General features: G+C 38.0%; 1 protein-coding gene across 1 annotated transcript in view; it reads right to left on the bottom strand.

Moving 5' to 3' along the window:
* csmd2 (CUB and Sushi multiple domains 2) overlaps nt 1-13,329 on the bottom strand; it is a 228,716-nt gene that overhangs the window by 57,437 nt on the left and 157,950 nt on the right. The window contains exons 15-25 of the mRNA XM_055157502.1: nt 12,655-12,790; nt 10,086-10,280; nt 7,862-8,000; nt 6,672-6,859; nt 6,369-6,557; nt 5,291-5,407; nt 4,616-4,831; nt 3,710-3,898; nt 2,764-2,933; nt 2,498-2,654; nt 1,721-1,912 (exon numbers count right to left, since the gene is read on the bottom strand). Coding sequence (XP_055013477.1) covers nt 1,721-1,912; nt 2,498-2,654; nt 2,764-2,933; nt 3,710-3,898; nt 4,616-4,831; nt 5,291-5,407; nt 6,369-6,557; nt 6,672-6,859; nt 7,862-8,000; nt 10,086-10,280; nt 12,655-12,790 — 1,888 coding nt within the window. The remainder of the gene's footprint in view (nt 1-1,720; nt 1,913-2,497; nt 2,655-2,763; nt 2,934-3,709; nt 3,899-4,615; nt 4,832-5,290; nt 5,408-6,368; nt 6,558-6,671; nt 6,860-7,861; nt 8,001-10,085; nt 10,281-12,654; nt 12,791-13,329) is intronic.

Raw genomic sequence — 13,329 nt, 5'->3', positions numbered from 1 at the left:
TCCAATCTCAGTCTTTTTGAAAACTTAAAAATTGCAATTAAATTGATTGTCAGTTGCAATACCAAATATGGTAACAGAACAAGATAAAAATACATATATAAAGATTCCTTTGAGACCAGGCAGATAAGTAGAGCTTAAAATATTATAAACAGTAGTGTTAGAGCAAGTCAGGCTGTTATTCATTGGTTCTCTTCAGTCCAAAAGGAAAGGGCCATTTTAGCAGCTCATTTTGGACTGTGGCTGTAGGTGGAGTTAAGATGTTTAATCCCAAACTCTTGGCTTCTGGTCAGTCCTGGTTTGGAACACACACTAGATTCATATTTTTCTTTAATTTTTCTATCTATGAGTTTCAGAATTATGAAAAATATATGTGAAAAGCTCTTTAAAATACCACTATAACAAGAAGCTGAAACCAATGAATAGAACGAAACAAGCACATGTTCAACAATGAGTCATCTTTTTTAACGGGGTCAACTCCTCACTGAGTCAGGGGGATTCACAGTCAGTTCGTTCCATGCCTGATTTGTTTTTCACTAAATCCACAACTGAAACATCTCCTGCATTTTTAAAAATATATATTTAGGATTTGTAGAAGTCAAGCTCATGCTGTTTCACAGCAACATGGAATACTTTTTAATATGAAGCTGAACTCTTCTTTGTCCTCCTTACCTACCCTTTTGTGGCCTCCTCTGTCCTCAAAAAACATCCACTATTATGAACACAAGTGGTCCCATTCAGAGGCGATCATCAGCAATGAAAGGGTGATGTAGGGGATTAACGTGTGCATTTTTACAGTGTGCTGAATGCTGTTTAGACCTAGGCTTAAAATTACCTGTCAGCTCAGGATGAAAAGAGAGCAAAGCAATATTATTCTAATCACCTCCGCCACTGTCAAAAACAGCAGTCTGTCTCTTTTCTTTACCTTAGCTCACCTCTCTTAGCGTTTGGGGCCAGGAAGAAACTGTCAAAATGTCACCAGAGAAAAGCTCCCAAATATTACACTGGAATTGTTACAATGACAGGGCTACAATGACACATGCACCGACCAGAGAATCCCTGTATAATTATGTGCTGAAAATGCAGTGCAATATTGTAGCCTAATAAGTTTCTTAATTTAACTTTAATAATGATGCAGATTTTATTGAACTGTGTCATTAATGATTGATGTGCCAAAAAATGTTGTTGTTTTCTTATAACAATGGCAATAATGTTTTGAATTTTGAACCACAAACATGACATTGAGAAAATTATAAATTTTTTGAGGGAAATTCAATAATAATATTGATATAATACACTATTTAACATTTCTGGTGCATGATCTGCCATCTGCTTTTCCTCGTGATAAGTTATTGCTTTGTCTGTAATGCTCCACTGTATGGCATCAAACCCATCTATCTCCATGGAAACAAGCAGGTGAAGGCACCAGGATGATCTATAGATCAGATTCGTGGAAAGGCAACCCTGCTCACAGTAATAATGCATGTTTTTCAAGGCTTTTACTTTTAGCAATATAAATAAATTAATGCAAAATACATATGTTCAATGTCAAAGTTGTTGGTGATGCTCAGTTTGGACCACTTCGAACTGTAATAAGGGAACACAATAGCAAATTGATCAATCTTCAGGTAATCAGATGGAACTACCTTTAAAACAATTCCTTGTTTTCCTCAAAGTAAAATTTTAAATGTAGACTTGCTTAGCACAGCATCATGTGACTCACCAACACAGAGTGGAAGGGGGCTGTCCCAGGCTCTCCTCTCCCCCCTCAGGCAGGTCAGCACCTCGGGGCCTTTCAGAGTGTAGCCAGGGTCACAGCTATATGACACAGTGCTCCCCGCAAAATGACCCTTGTCCTCACGCTTGTACCCGAACTGTGGAACACCTGGATCCTCGCACTTAACCAGCTCAAAGCCTACAAGGACATGAGGTATTTTTACATGGACAGAAATATAATATACTAGTATGTTGTAGAGTATTTTTAAAATGCTACACTTGACTGATATCTAGGCACATGTAAACCATACCATTGTATATCAGTGTACACTATACAATATATTTTTCAGTTATGAGATTACTAAAGTTCAACTTTATCTATCTCTAGCAAGGCTTTTTTGTGACAAGTCCAGTTTTGAGCAACACATATAGGTCAGCTGCCTGCTAAATTATTTGTTGGTTGTTTTGATCTCTTGTGTTGTAAACATTTAAAGAGAAAGCCTGGCTGTTGTAGGTTATAATATATTTATGTGGTAACAGAAGGCTTAGAGCAAGTTACAAATATGGTTTGACAGAGATTGAGTGTCATTTTGAAATGTGTGCTGCAGTGTAAAGCTAGGATCCTCTAGTCTTTCCTCTAGTCTTTCTCCTATATAAAAGCTTGTTTTTCCACACATGAAGGGAGTGAGACAACTTGAAGTGTGAAGGTATTTGAAGCACTATTGTACTGTATTATAACTAATGCCAACAGGTCTAGAGCATGATACACAGGTTTATAACTCACTTGTAAAGTGCAGTTCAAAGCCTTTACTGGTGTTGTCGGCGTTGCTGATGAACTCCAGCCACATGGAGCTGGAGGTGGAGTTGAGGGTCGAGTCTAGCAGCTCGTTGCCTGTAAACACCCCCAGCAGACGGGCCTCATTACTGCTGCCATCAAAGACCTGGTGAGGAAGAGCAGAGCGAGTGGGAGGAAGAATCAGAAGCTAACATATGCTAACAAGTTTCCCATGCAGCACGCGCACGGGGAGGCAACTCCGAACACCTCCTCACTTTAAGTATGTCATCCTCCTCCAGTCGAAAGTCCCGGGCTCGGAGCTGGATGCCTTTGCCCGGCTGCGTCTGGATGGAGTAGATGCACTCGTGATTGTTGCCGTAGTAACCGGGGTAGTTTGGTGAGAGGAGCACTCCTTGCATGCCAGTCACGGATGAGCCGCATTCAGCTAGATAAAAACGGAGGCAGCAGAGAGAGAGAGAAAGAGAGAGAGACCACAAGAAAGAGAAAAAGAAAGAGAGAGAAGATGTGAAGGTGTTGGAGAGAGCAGAGGACATGTAAATTGCTATATGCTTGAAACTTAAAAGTATGTTATTTATCCATGCCAGCACTGAATGATGGGGGAGGTAACACGTAGACATGTAGTTGCTGACTGCTGCTAACTGTACCTGAATGTTGAAAAGCCTAAGCCTCATCATAATCACACTGCAATCTGAATGTGATTAACTGCAATTTCAGCTCAATTTGACATATTTCTTTTCAAGAAGGTAACGGCAAAGATTAAAATAAATGTTTTTTTTTCCACACAAATGTCACAGACTTTAAAAGAAGCACTATGTAAGCCACCTGGTAGTGCCCATAAAGATGTTATTTCTTATGCCTATACAATTTTATGTAGCTCATCTCCATGGAGACAAATAAAAGGCACACCAGGACAAGTTATACAAGAAATGCATGTTTTCAATATGTTTTTAGCCAGAAGAAATACTTGACATTTAATAAATACTATCAATACCATGTAACATTCCAGTCAAAGCAATAATATCACCATGGAGAAAGGAAGCATCGAACCCACCACGAGGAAAGTTATATAGTGCACCTTTAAATAAATATCTAGCCTACAACTTTCCCTGTCCAAATGAGAGAAAAACACTACCAACGTGACGATGAACATATGAGAAGAATAGGATGATAAAAGGGTAAAAAAAGTTTGTGACCACCTACCCACACACCTTGGCAGAGGGGAGCTCCATACTCTCCTTCTGCCTCCTAAACACACCACCCGCGCCGGCCCCTCCAGTCTGTAACCCGGGAAACAGGAGAAGATCAGGACGTCACCTACTCCATACTGAAGGCCCTTCCTGGTGCTGTAGGGTGGGATTCCAGGGTCCTCACACGGCTCCAAATCATACTCTGAAAAAAAAAAAAAAATTATTATTGGTTATTTGATTAATTGTTAAAATCCAAACTCCTCCCTTGCTCTCCTACCTTAGCAACTTGAATTACGGTAATAGGGTGATGTAGACTTAACCAGTAATAACCAGTAACTAATTAGCTAATTAGCTAATAAGAACCCAATGTAAGAAAGCATGTAGCATCCTTGAGTGACAAGAACTATGAGTAGAACTATGCTTGTGACTCAACAGTCCACCTACTCCAAAGCTGCGAGGTTCCAAAACTCAATATCCCATTGATATGTCCTATAGACCTTTTGAAAGACTCAAATTTTAAGCAATTAAATGGAGGATAAACAGTCACGAGGCTAATGATGCTCTTGTTTTTAGTCCAAAAACACATTTAAATCTTTACCTGTAAAAATAACTTGATTTTTAAAAAGAATTATAGATCTTGTGGTTATTAGTTACTACATAGCTGATTAGCTATGAGCAAACTTATTTTAAAAAAAATATCATTCTTTTTTAAAATTTCTATAGAAAAAAATGAATGACACAATTACATTCAAAATCTTGAAGTGGGTAAACACTGTCGAGTTCCATAAAATTGTGAAGTAATACAAAAAGTTGTTTGGAGTGCAGATTTTATCAAAATGCATTCTAGTACAAAAATAACTAGTCCTATACTATTATACTCAGGTTTTTAAACATGTTTGGCATATTTATTTGTTCTTACCAGAAAAAGTAATGTTGAATCCCTCATAGGACACAGAGAAGTCTGAGAGAAATCGGATCTGTGCTGTGTAGTTCCCAAACAGCCCTGCACTTAGAGGTGGAGGGAGAGTGGACCCCGTCAGTCTCCAGAGGGGCTGAGTGAAGCTGCCATTTTCTGTGACCAACAAATGGTCATGGGGGCTCTCAAGATGGAACGTATGAAAGGTGAACTGAACACCTGGATGAAGCACAAAACAAAGTGTATTAAAAGTTGAATAAAACATTTATAAAAGTTTTCAAAAATACAACATACAACATACTAATTAGAAATTTAATGTTCAAAATACTTTAATGGTTTCAGGCAATGTTCCAAGATCCATTTTTAATAAAGCAGGAGAAGCAAAGCGAAATCTGCACCCCAACTTCCTTGTTTCTTGCTTGTTAATCATCAAACACTTAACACTGATGCAAGAAGAGCATCCGCAAATAAAACTGTGTCAATTTGATGTTAGCTTTCCTCCAAACGAAGATTTGACTGCAGTTAAAATCCCTGTATGCTCTTGCCCTAGGCTAGCCTCTCAGCATATTAGTCTGACGGAGACAGTTTGTTCGGTAGAATAAAAAGGCCATCCAGTGGAGGAAATGACAAAGTAGAGGAAATTGGGTTTGACTGGCGCATGTGTTGACAGAGGCTAACCTTTGCCATGAGAGGTCTCGATAATCCATGTGCAGTTCAGGTTGTGTGGGTAGAAGTCTGGGAAGCCTGGAGAAAGGATGGTGCCCGAGTTGCCTTGGATGTAACCGCCACATAAAGCTGTGAAGAAGAGATGGGAAGAATGTTATAAGAACCAATATTTTAAAGTATAATATGAGTTAAAAACACACTCCAGTCCAAACAGCATTGTAACACTTGTACCATATTATCAAAGTTTAAATGACTGCTAAGTAGGGCTGAGGGCAATTTTTCAGGCAAACAGTACAAATGTTAGTTTATATATGATGTTTAATAGTATTCTGTTAAAGTTCACATTTTAAACAGATTCAGGAGAATTGACATAAAAGTATGAAGTGGCAAACATCTCCAGGAATCACATATTTTTGTTTGTACATATCTAAATTACAGGGTTAGCATTTTTATGCAGAATAAGACAGGACATTTTATCATTTGTGGAGGAAATTATGGTACTTCCAAAACTGCAACCTCTGCGATTTGCTAATTGTGTCCATTTAAAATACGATTTTGATTTGATTGAGATTGATCTTGCAGCTCTGCTGCTCAGGGCTTGTTGGATACAGTATCTACTGGATAAAGTGCCAAAAAGCATTCATATTTCTGTGAGAGCCCACTCTAAAGAACTCTTAATAATAACGATTAATTTGTTAGCAAACGGGAAAACAACTAAGCAATAGCAATTGTTTGTGCAAGTTTGAAATTCATTATAAGTATAGTAGAAAATGTGTGATAAATAAGGACTAAAATACTCAAATTAAAATGCAAATCACTACACATCCTGCTAGCCGAGTATATTATTATTCCTATTACATTATATTCTAAGGTAATTATAGAGTTTTGAATCCAAGAAGAATTATAATTGTCATTTATGTGTTGCGAGGACTTAAAAGCAGTTATAATATGATGCAACACTAGCATAATATTCCACACATTTCCTCACTCTACCAACAACAAACAATGTCTTTGATTTAATCCTATTTGAGAGTAAATAGAAAACATAGCTGGCTGTTAGTCATTTCTAGGTCAGCCTTTTGGACCGTACCATCACAGCTCGGCAGGGGGCGACTCCACTGGAAATTGGGTTCACACTCCAAAGGCTCTGCGTCGCTGAGTGTGTAGCCAGCATCACAGCTAAACGTGACCAGAGCCCCCACATAAAAGTCATTTCCGTGTCTCTGTCCGTTCACAGGGATTCCAGGGTCCACACAGTGGTCTGACTGTAACTGAAGCGCTGTGCAAAAACAAGCAACAAAGTAAGAACTGCTTCAAACCACAATGAGAACATAAAACAACAGTTGTGCTTGCATAAGATCTGCAAACTTTCTCATTTACTTGAAAAACTTACTTTCATAACGTATGCGAAAACCAATGTCCGAGTGGCTTTTGTCAGTGGAAAATTGCAGGTACAAAAAGTTGGAGGTGCTTATTAGGAACTGTGGAACCTGTGTCCCCTGGTAGCTCCCTATTAGAGGTGAGGAAGGGAACCGTCCATCACGCACCTCCAGGACATCATAGTTGACTTCAGTGCGAAACCTAAAAAGTGAAAAATAAAAACAAGGGTGTACAAAAGTCATGAATTTGCAAAAAGCTGCTTAACTGTAATGCAAATAACTGTACAATAGCTTATTATATCCATTTATTAATGATTAGCCAAAAGATACTAATGAATGAATGACTGGGGCTCATTAAAACCACTGAATCAATCTGGTTAATGAGGTTAACATTCACGAAAAGTTAAATGTTGGTGGTTTTTCAAATCTAGAATGTGATGAGGCAAGAGACAGACCAATTTACATATTGATTACATTGCACTTAGTCATAAAATATCCAAAAGATAAATTCACAAATGTTGAACATGATCATTTATTTTCATGACTAAACTAAATCTTATTGGCCTATACAGTGTGATGTCATCTGAAACCAAGCAATAAACATGATTGTAGGGTAAAATATTATGAGAGCTATCAAGCCAGGAAGGAAGAAATATGAAAAAATGTAAAATAGTTGCAACCAACACTCCTTTCATAACTATTTACATAAACTTCACAACTATAGTATGACCTCATTATTATTTTGGTCCATACTTTTCTGTAAAATATACAAATTCATATTACATTGCTCAGGAGAATAGGACGACACCCCCACATACATGGAAGCCTTGATAAAAGACAAAACCTTTCCCCAACCTCTCTCTCCATCTCACACATCATTAGCTCCTCTCATATTCCTCAGTTCACCTTGACAAGCCCTCTACACTTTCTCTGTCCTCGCACCTGGGTAGCTGTTGTAGGCTGTCCTGTTTTCATTTTGTATATACACAATCTCTAATCATATCTTCATATATCCCCATGGGAGCATAGTATGTGATGATGGATGAAATGCATGCAAGCCCTTTAAATAAAACATAATGTTACTCTGGTTTTTAATGTGCATTAGATGTACTGCATTAACCACAGTGGGACGAGACAAGGAAGGAGTTGAAGACAGGGGTGAGGTAACAGAATACTAGCATATGGCGTCGGACGTGTAACTCACTTGTCGAAGATGATCTTGATGGGGTAGCCTGGAGGAGCCTCAATGATCCATTCACAGTTAAGAGCCTCCTTATAGAGCTCTGGCCAGCCCGGAGAGAGGATGATTCCACTGGGGGCCTTCAGATCACCTCCACATGGGGCTAGGAGCAGAACAAGCAGAGCTTGGTTATTATGAAAAAATGTAATCCATTGGCTAAAATGATGTTAAAAATGTAATTAAACCAGAGCTAAATTAGATCCTAAATTATAATCAATTCAAGTTATCACATGAAGGGATTGGGTAAAATAATCCATAAACATTGAAACTGTGGATCATTATGTTATAATTTGCACATTATAGTCATCTAAATATTCATTTAAAATGACTTAATATAAGAAACAAGTCCGCTGACTTCCTGCGGTGTCCAATGGGAGCTGGCACCACCAGTGGATAGCAGCAGATCACGCTAGCGGGCAGAAGATATTTTTCCATTTGTACCAAAATGACTATTTAACACTGCCAAATCTGTGCATATCAGTGATTAAGAAAATAAAACTGGATAATTTGATTGGATAGTTGGATAAAATTGGAACAGGACAAGTAGAGAGCATTGGGTGATGGGTGTATACCAGTGGCAGTGAAAACGGGGGTTGATCAGTAATATGGCGTCCTGAAAATAAGCAATTAAAGATTCCTCAAACATGCACAAATCACTCCAAATACAACTTGGGTGAGGGCTGGTGAGGGGAAACAACTATAACTTGGTTAAAGTTATAGTTAAAAAGTCTAAAAAGTCATTTTTTAGGTCTGCTCTAAAGTAGACATAGATGCTTTTTTCTATTCTGTTTTCTAGGACCCATGTTAGGGTTGAGCATTATAGCAAAAAAATAAATAAATAAACGTGAAAAATAATAAAATAAGATAAACTTATGATATGGTGTGTTGATGAGTCACCAAAACACAAATGATCATGATACATTATATGGTAGCATTCTGGATTAAGTTGAGATTCTAATTTTGCTTCTTGCTCCACTAATATAATAATGGTACTTTTATGTAAACTCATATAAAAAATAAATAAACGAAAACAAATATAGGCTGAAATATGCCTATTTTTGATGTATGAGAGCCTCCATAAAGGATGTTGTGTATTCAGATGGAGTTCGTTCCCTCTTTCCTTACTTCAAGGCTTTATCTCATGCAAATTGGTGACAGCTCACTTCAAGGTTAACTCTCTCCTTTGGGAACACTCATGTGATGTGCATTTCTGTAGTTTTTGAATTCCCTCCCTCCAAACCACCAGTGCCTTAACTATCAAATGTCTTAAAGGGAGGGGACCTGTTTGATTGATTACACCAAAGTCACTCAGGCCTATCGACCCCCCGTTAGCGCTCACTTTGCAGCGCATCCCTTTAACTGCCTATCCTTAACCAGAACAAGGAAAGGGCTTATGGCTCCTGTGCCAAGTGGCCCGACTCGCTTTGAAGTGGAATGATTTAATCAGCCAACTCAGCATACTGAAGGACATCTATAAAATGCATTACGCTACAAACGCACTGGGATGATAGATGGTCTCGCAGGAGTACTGGGCTGTGGTGGCACACTAGGGGGAAGTGACATACTTTAATAATGGGTTCCTTTTTGCCATATTGTGAATAGGGAAAAGTGATTATGTCTATTAGAATCCCACCCCTGTCTGTCTTTAATGTGGGGCATGAAATGTAGATACTCAACACTTAGCATTGTCTTAGCCTCAGCACCTCTGTCAGCCTTTTCCAACCACATATGAATGGTGTTAGGTCTCTATTCATTGATCCGAAAATCCAGTAGGAAGCACAATGACATTTCAGCTCATTTTTAGGTAATATTTAATGTAATAATTATTCAGTATTCTTAGGGCCAAAAACTGGGTGCTTTAGGCTTAGTGATATCATCATTTTTGGGGAAGCAACACAAACTAGAAATCTAGAAAACTACCACAATGAAGATGAGGAAATAACTAACCAAGAAAGTTCATAATTGTTCCTAGTTTAACCAATTCTTGTTACTAATCTGGTAACAAATTTTTGCTATATTACAATTATCATTGTTTTACTTTTAATTGTTAATTGCTATTGCAACAGTGCTAGATTTTCCTGACACTGAAAGCCATGGGTATAACTCCTGTAGATGAATATGCAACATTACATTTTTTAGCAGCACACTAAACTATAGAAAACATTCTCTAAGCATCCCCACCGCTCACCTTCACAGCGGGGCACTGCATTGTCCCAGACCACGTTTCCATCTTTGAGGATACAGGAAATAGTCTGAGAGCCGTGGGTCTTCACAAAGCCCTCCTCACACACAAATGAGATGGAGCTGCCCAGCTGAAGGCTCTCACCAAAACGCTTCCCATTCACGGGCACTCCCGGGTCAGGACACTCATTGTGACGAAAAGCTGTGGGAAAATGGAGACATGTGAAGATAAGGGAAAGTACAAAAAGCACACTTCATCATCCATAAGCCTACAGAATTATTTATTATCAAGGACAGCAAAAGTGTTATCTACACTAATTAATAAAGAAAGTCTTAAAGAACAAATACTTAATTATGAATGATTCAGGCTTTGTAGGCTTATTTCTTAATTAATGCCCTAACTCCTAACCCTAACCCCTCAATTAAGTAGTTACTAAGCCTGAACCACTCTTAACAGAATTTTTTTCATTATGAATTCAGTCTTTGCTCATGCTTTATTAAGACTTATGATGATAAGATGAAGTTATTATGAAGTGGCATGCATAAATGTACAAATATTTAGAAGAAAATTACTATTTTGTTGTTGTTAATTGTACAAATGTCCAATTTTACACATATAAAAATGAATAAATGTTGTCCTAAGTAAAATCATTTATATCTGAGCTCAGACTTGACATTGGATATTTGTATTTTTGTAAGATCACAAGGTAAGTCTTTTATTACATTTAGTTTTGAGGATATGGCAATGTGTCACTTTACTTTTTAATCTTTCTTGTAAAATAGCCAAAGCGTATGGAATGGGTTATGTAAACATTACATCATCTAGGCTCTCCTCTTTCCTATCACCGCCTTGCCCTGGTCCCTCTGCTGCCACATGCTGTAGGTGTTGATGAATCCTTTTATAATCATTGGACCAAAGCAAAGCGTGAAGCAACTCATCCATCAAAATCATCTTATTTATGAAAAATACCCTAAATACATGACATGTCCTTAATTAACATGAGAGATGGAAGCTTAGTCCAGCTCTACTTCCAAAAAAAAATCCTTACCAAAGAACCCACATGTCAACTCCAATTAACTGCTTTTTGACATTCATTTACCATGCTGCATTGGCTATTTATTTATTCATCCGAGTTGCTAATTGATACATTAGTCACCATGTGTTCTCCACAATGTGGCTACAGCATGGCACCTGGGTTGGGCTGACGACATGTCTGCAAATGAGCTCAAGAGCTGCTTTATCGCACGCTTAAAAGTGACTCACTGCACCCCATTTAGGCCAAGACTTTATTAAGACAAACATCCTAATGTCTACTTAGGCCTGCCTCTGTGGCTCTGCAATAAAAGAAGTTGCCAGGATAATGACTGTGGTACTTTGTATTGTGTGTATTTTAAGGTTCTAAGAGGATATGTCTTGGTGTGGTAATTTAGACCTATTGCTCATAAGGTCCTGGAAAAGATGGGGAGAAGAAACTGGCAACAGTGGGTGTAACAATTCCTGTTTGGAGAGTGAAGAATCAAAGAGAATCAAAATTAAATGGTTTGTCACCAAATATCTATAAATGTGAATTATTTCACTTCCTAAAATGAAAAACACAATGCTGCCATTTCATCTTGAGTAAATACTACTTCTAACATGTCTAATCTAAGACATAATAATGCGTCATTACCTAATCCACTCAGTACTGTTTTTGTTGAAATGGGGCTGTGCCTCTCTAAAATAAGCCTGGCTTGTGTGTACAAAATCTTAAAAATTTACTAAATTCTACTTATGATATTTATTAGAAAAAAATAGCACTGACTCTTGCTATCATCCATTTGAAATGAGCCAGTACTCATTAGTCATGGTAATCCAAGTGAAACAATATTGTTTTGTGTTACAATGGCCATTTTCTTTTGGAACCAATTTTGTAGGCTACAGAAAACAAAACAAACAAGCAAAAAACAACAAAAAAAACAATATTCTGTTTTCCAATAAAAGGCCGTATGAGTTCCATGTACGATTTTATTTTTATTTTTGCAACAGACCGATTGTGGCTTTAACAACAGTACCATAGAAAAAGATGAAAGAATGTGAGGGCCAGCGCCATTACACAATAGAAAATGAATGCAGTAATATGGCTGCCAATTGCTCACTATAGTATCTGCATGAAATGGGTTTAGCAGCAGCAAACAGCACTGTGCATCGCATCACAGTCTCACAAACCCATCTGGAGTTTGCTCAGAAGTCAGCACTGGCCCAGAATAGACATAATGAGCAGCGCTGCAAATGTATCTGCCAGGTAAGAAAGCACTGTCTTTGTTTGGCTTTTATTTAGATGTCAAAACTCGCTTTAGACTAAAAAGGACAGCTTTTGTCATTTATGTCGCAGGCTTTGCAGTGAGTGCGTAAAGAAAAGTGTCGCCCATGGGTGCTGGAGCCTGTGCAGTGAACGGGTGACAAGCACATTGATATTGGGGATGATTCACAAGGCAGTATACACACAAATAGCAGACATACAGTACACTTACAAATCCCAAAAATGTAGTAGTGACACGTTTTGAGATGCATTTTGGACAGACCATTTCTTACGTACTTGTAAAGGTGATGTTGAATCCTCTGTCAGTGTATGTGTGATCTGTCAGAAACTCCAGTCGTGCCACGTGACCGCTGGTTGTTATGGGAGGAGGGACCACATCTCCGGAGAAGGTTCCCAAGATGGGAGACTCAGCCTGTAGATCATACAGTATATTTAAAAGGCCTATAGCACTGTTTTCTGATCTATGTTATAATGTCAAATCAAAAACATACTCCGAGTTGTGTTTTGTTTCATTCAGACATGTTTAACACATATTTAGGCTGTGCTCTTCTCTTAAATGTAACTGTGACTACCATAGAAAACTTTCCGCATATAGACTACTCATCAACTATTGTCTTATGCCAAGTTCCCACGCAAGCCACATAAAGAATCAGAAATAATTGTAGCCTGCTGTATAATTTAGCCTTTGTATGCTAATAATACAAGCAACTACATGTTAATTTCTGTAGGCCTACAGAAACATATCTGTACTGTCACATTTAAATCTTTACATAATTGTCACATTGTGTAGACATTAAAGGTGCATTGTGTAAATTTTCTGGTGGATGGTTCAACAAATGCTTTTCTCCATGGAGAAAAGCATTTTCATGGAGACCGAACCAGATCAAGTTACAAGGCAACCAAAATTACAGTCAACAAAATGCCTGTTTTTCTATATATTTCTGAGATATA

This window comes from Boleophthalmus pectinirostris, unplaced genomic scaffold, assembly GCF_026225935.1.
Source record: "Boleophthalmus pectinirostris isolate CB_2022bp ecotype Guang Dong unplaced genomic scaffold, ASM2622593v1 HiC_scaffold_21, whole genome shotgun sequence".
NCBI classification, from domain to species: Eukaryota; Metazoa; Chordata; class Actinopteri; order Gobiiformes; family Gobiidae; genus Boleophthalmus; species Boleophthalmus pectinirostris.
This window is presented reverse-complemented; position numbering and strand designations above follow the sequence as displayed.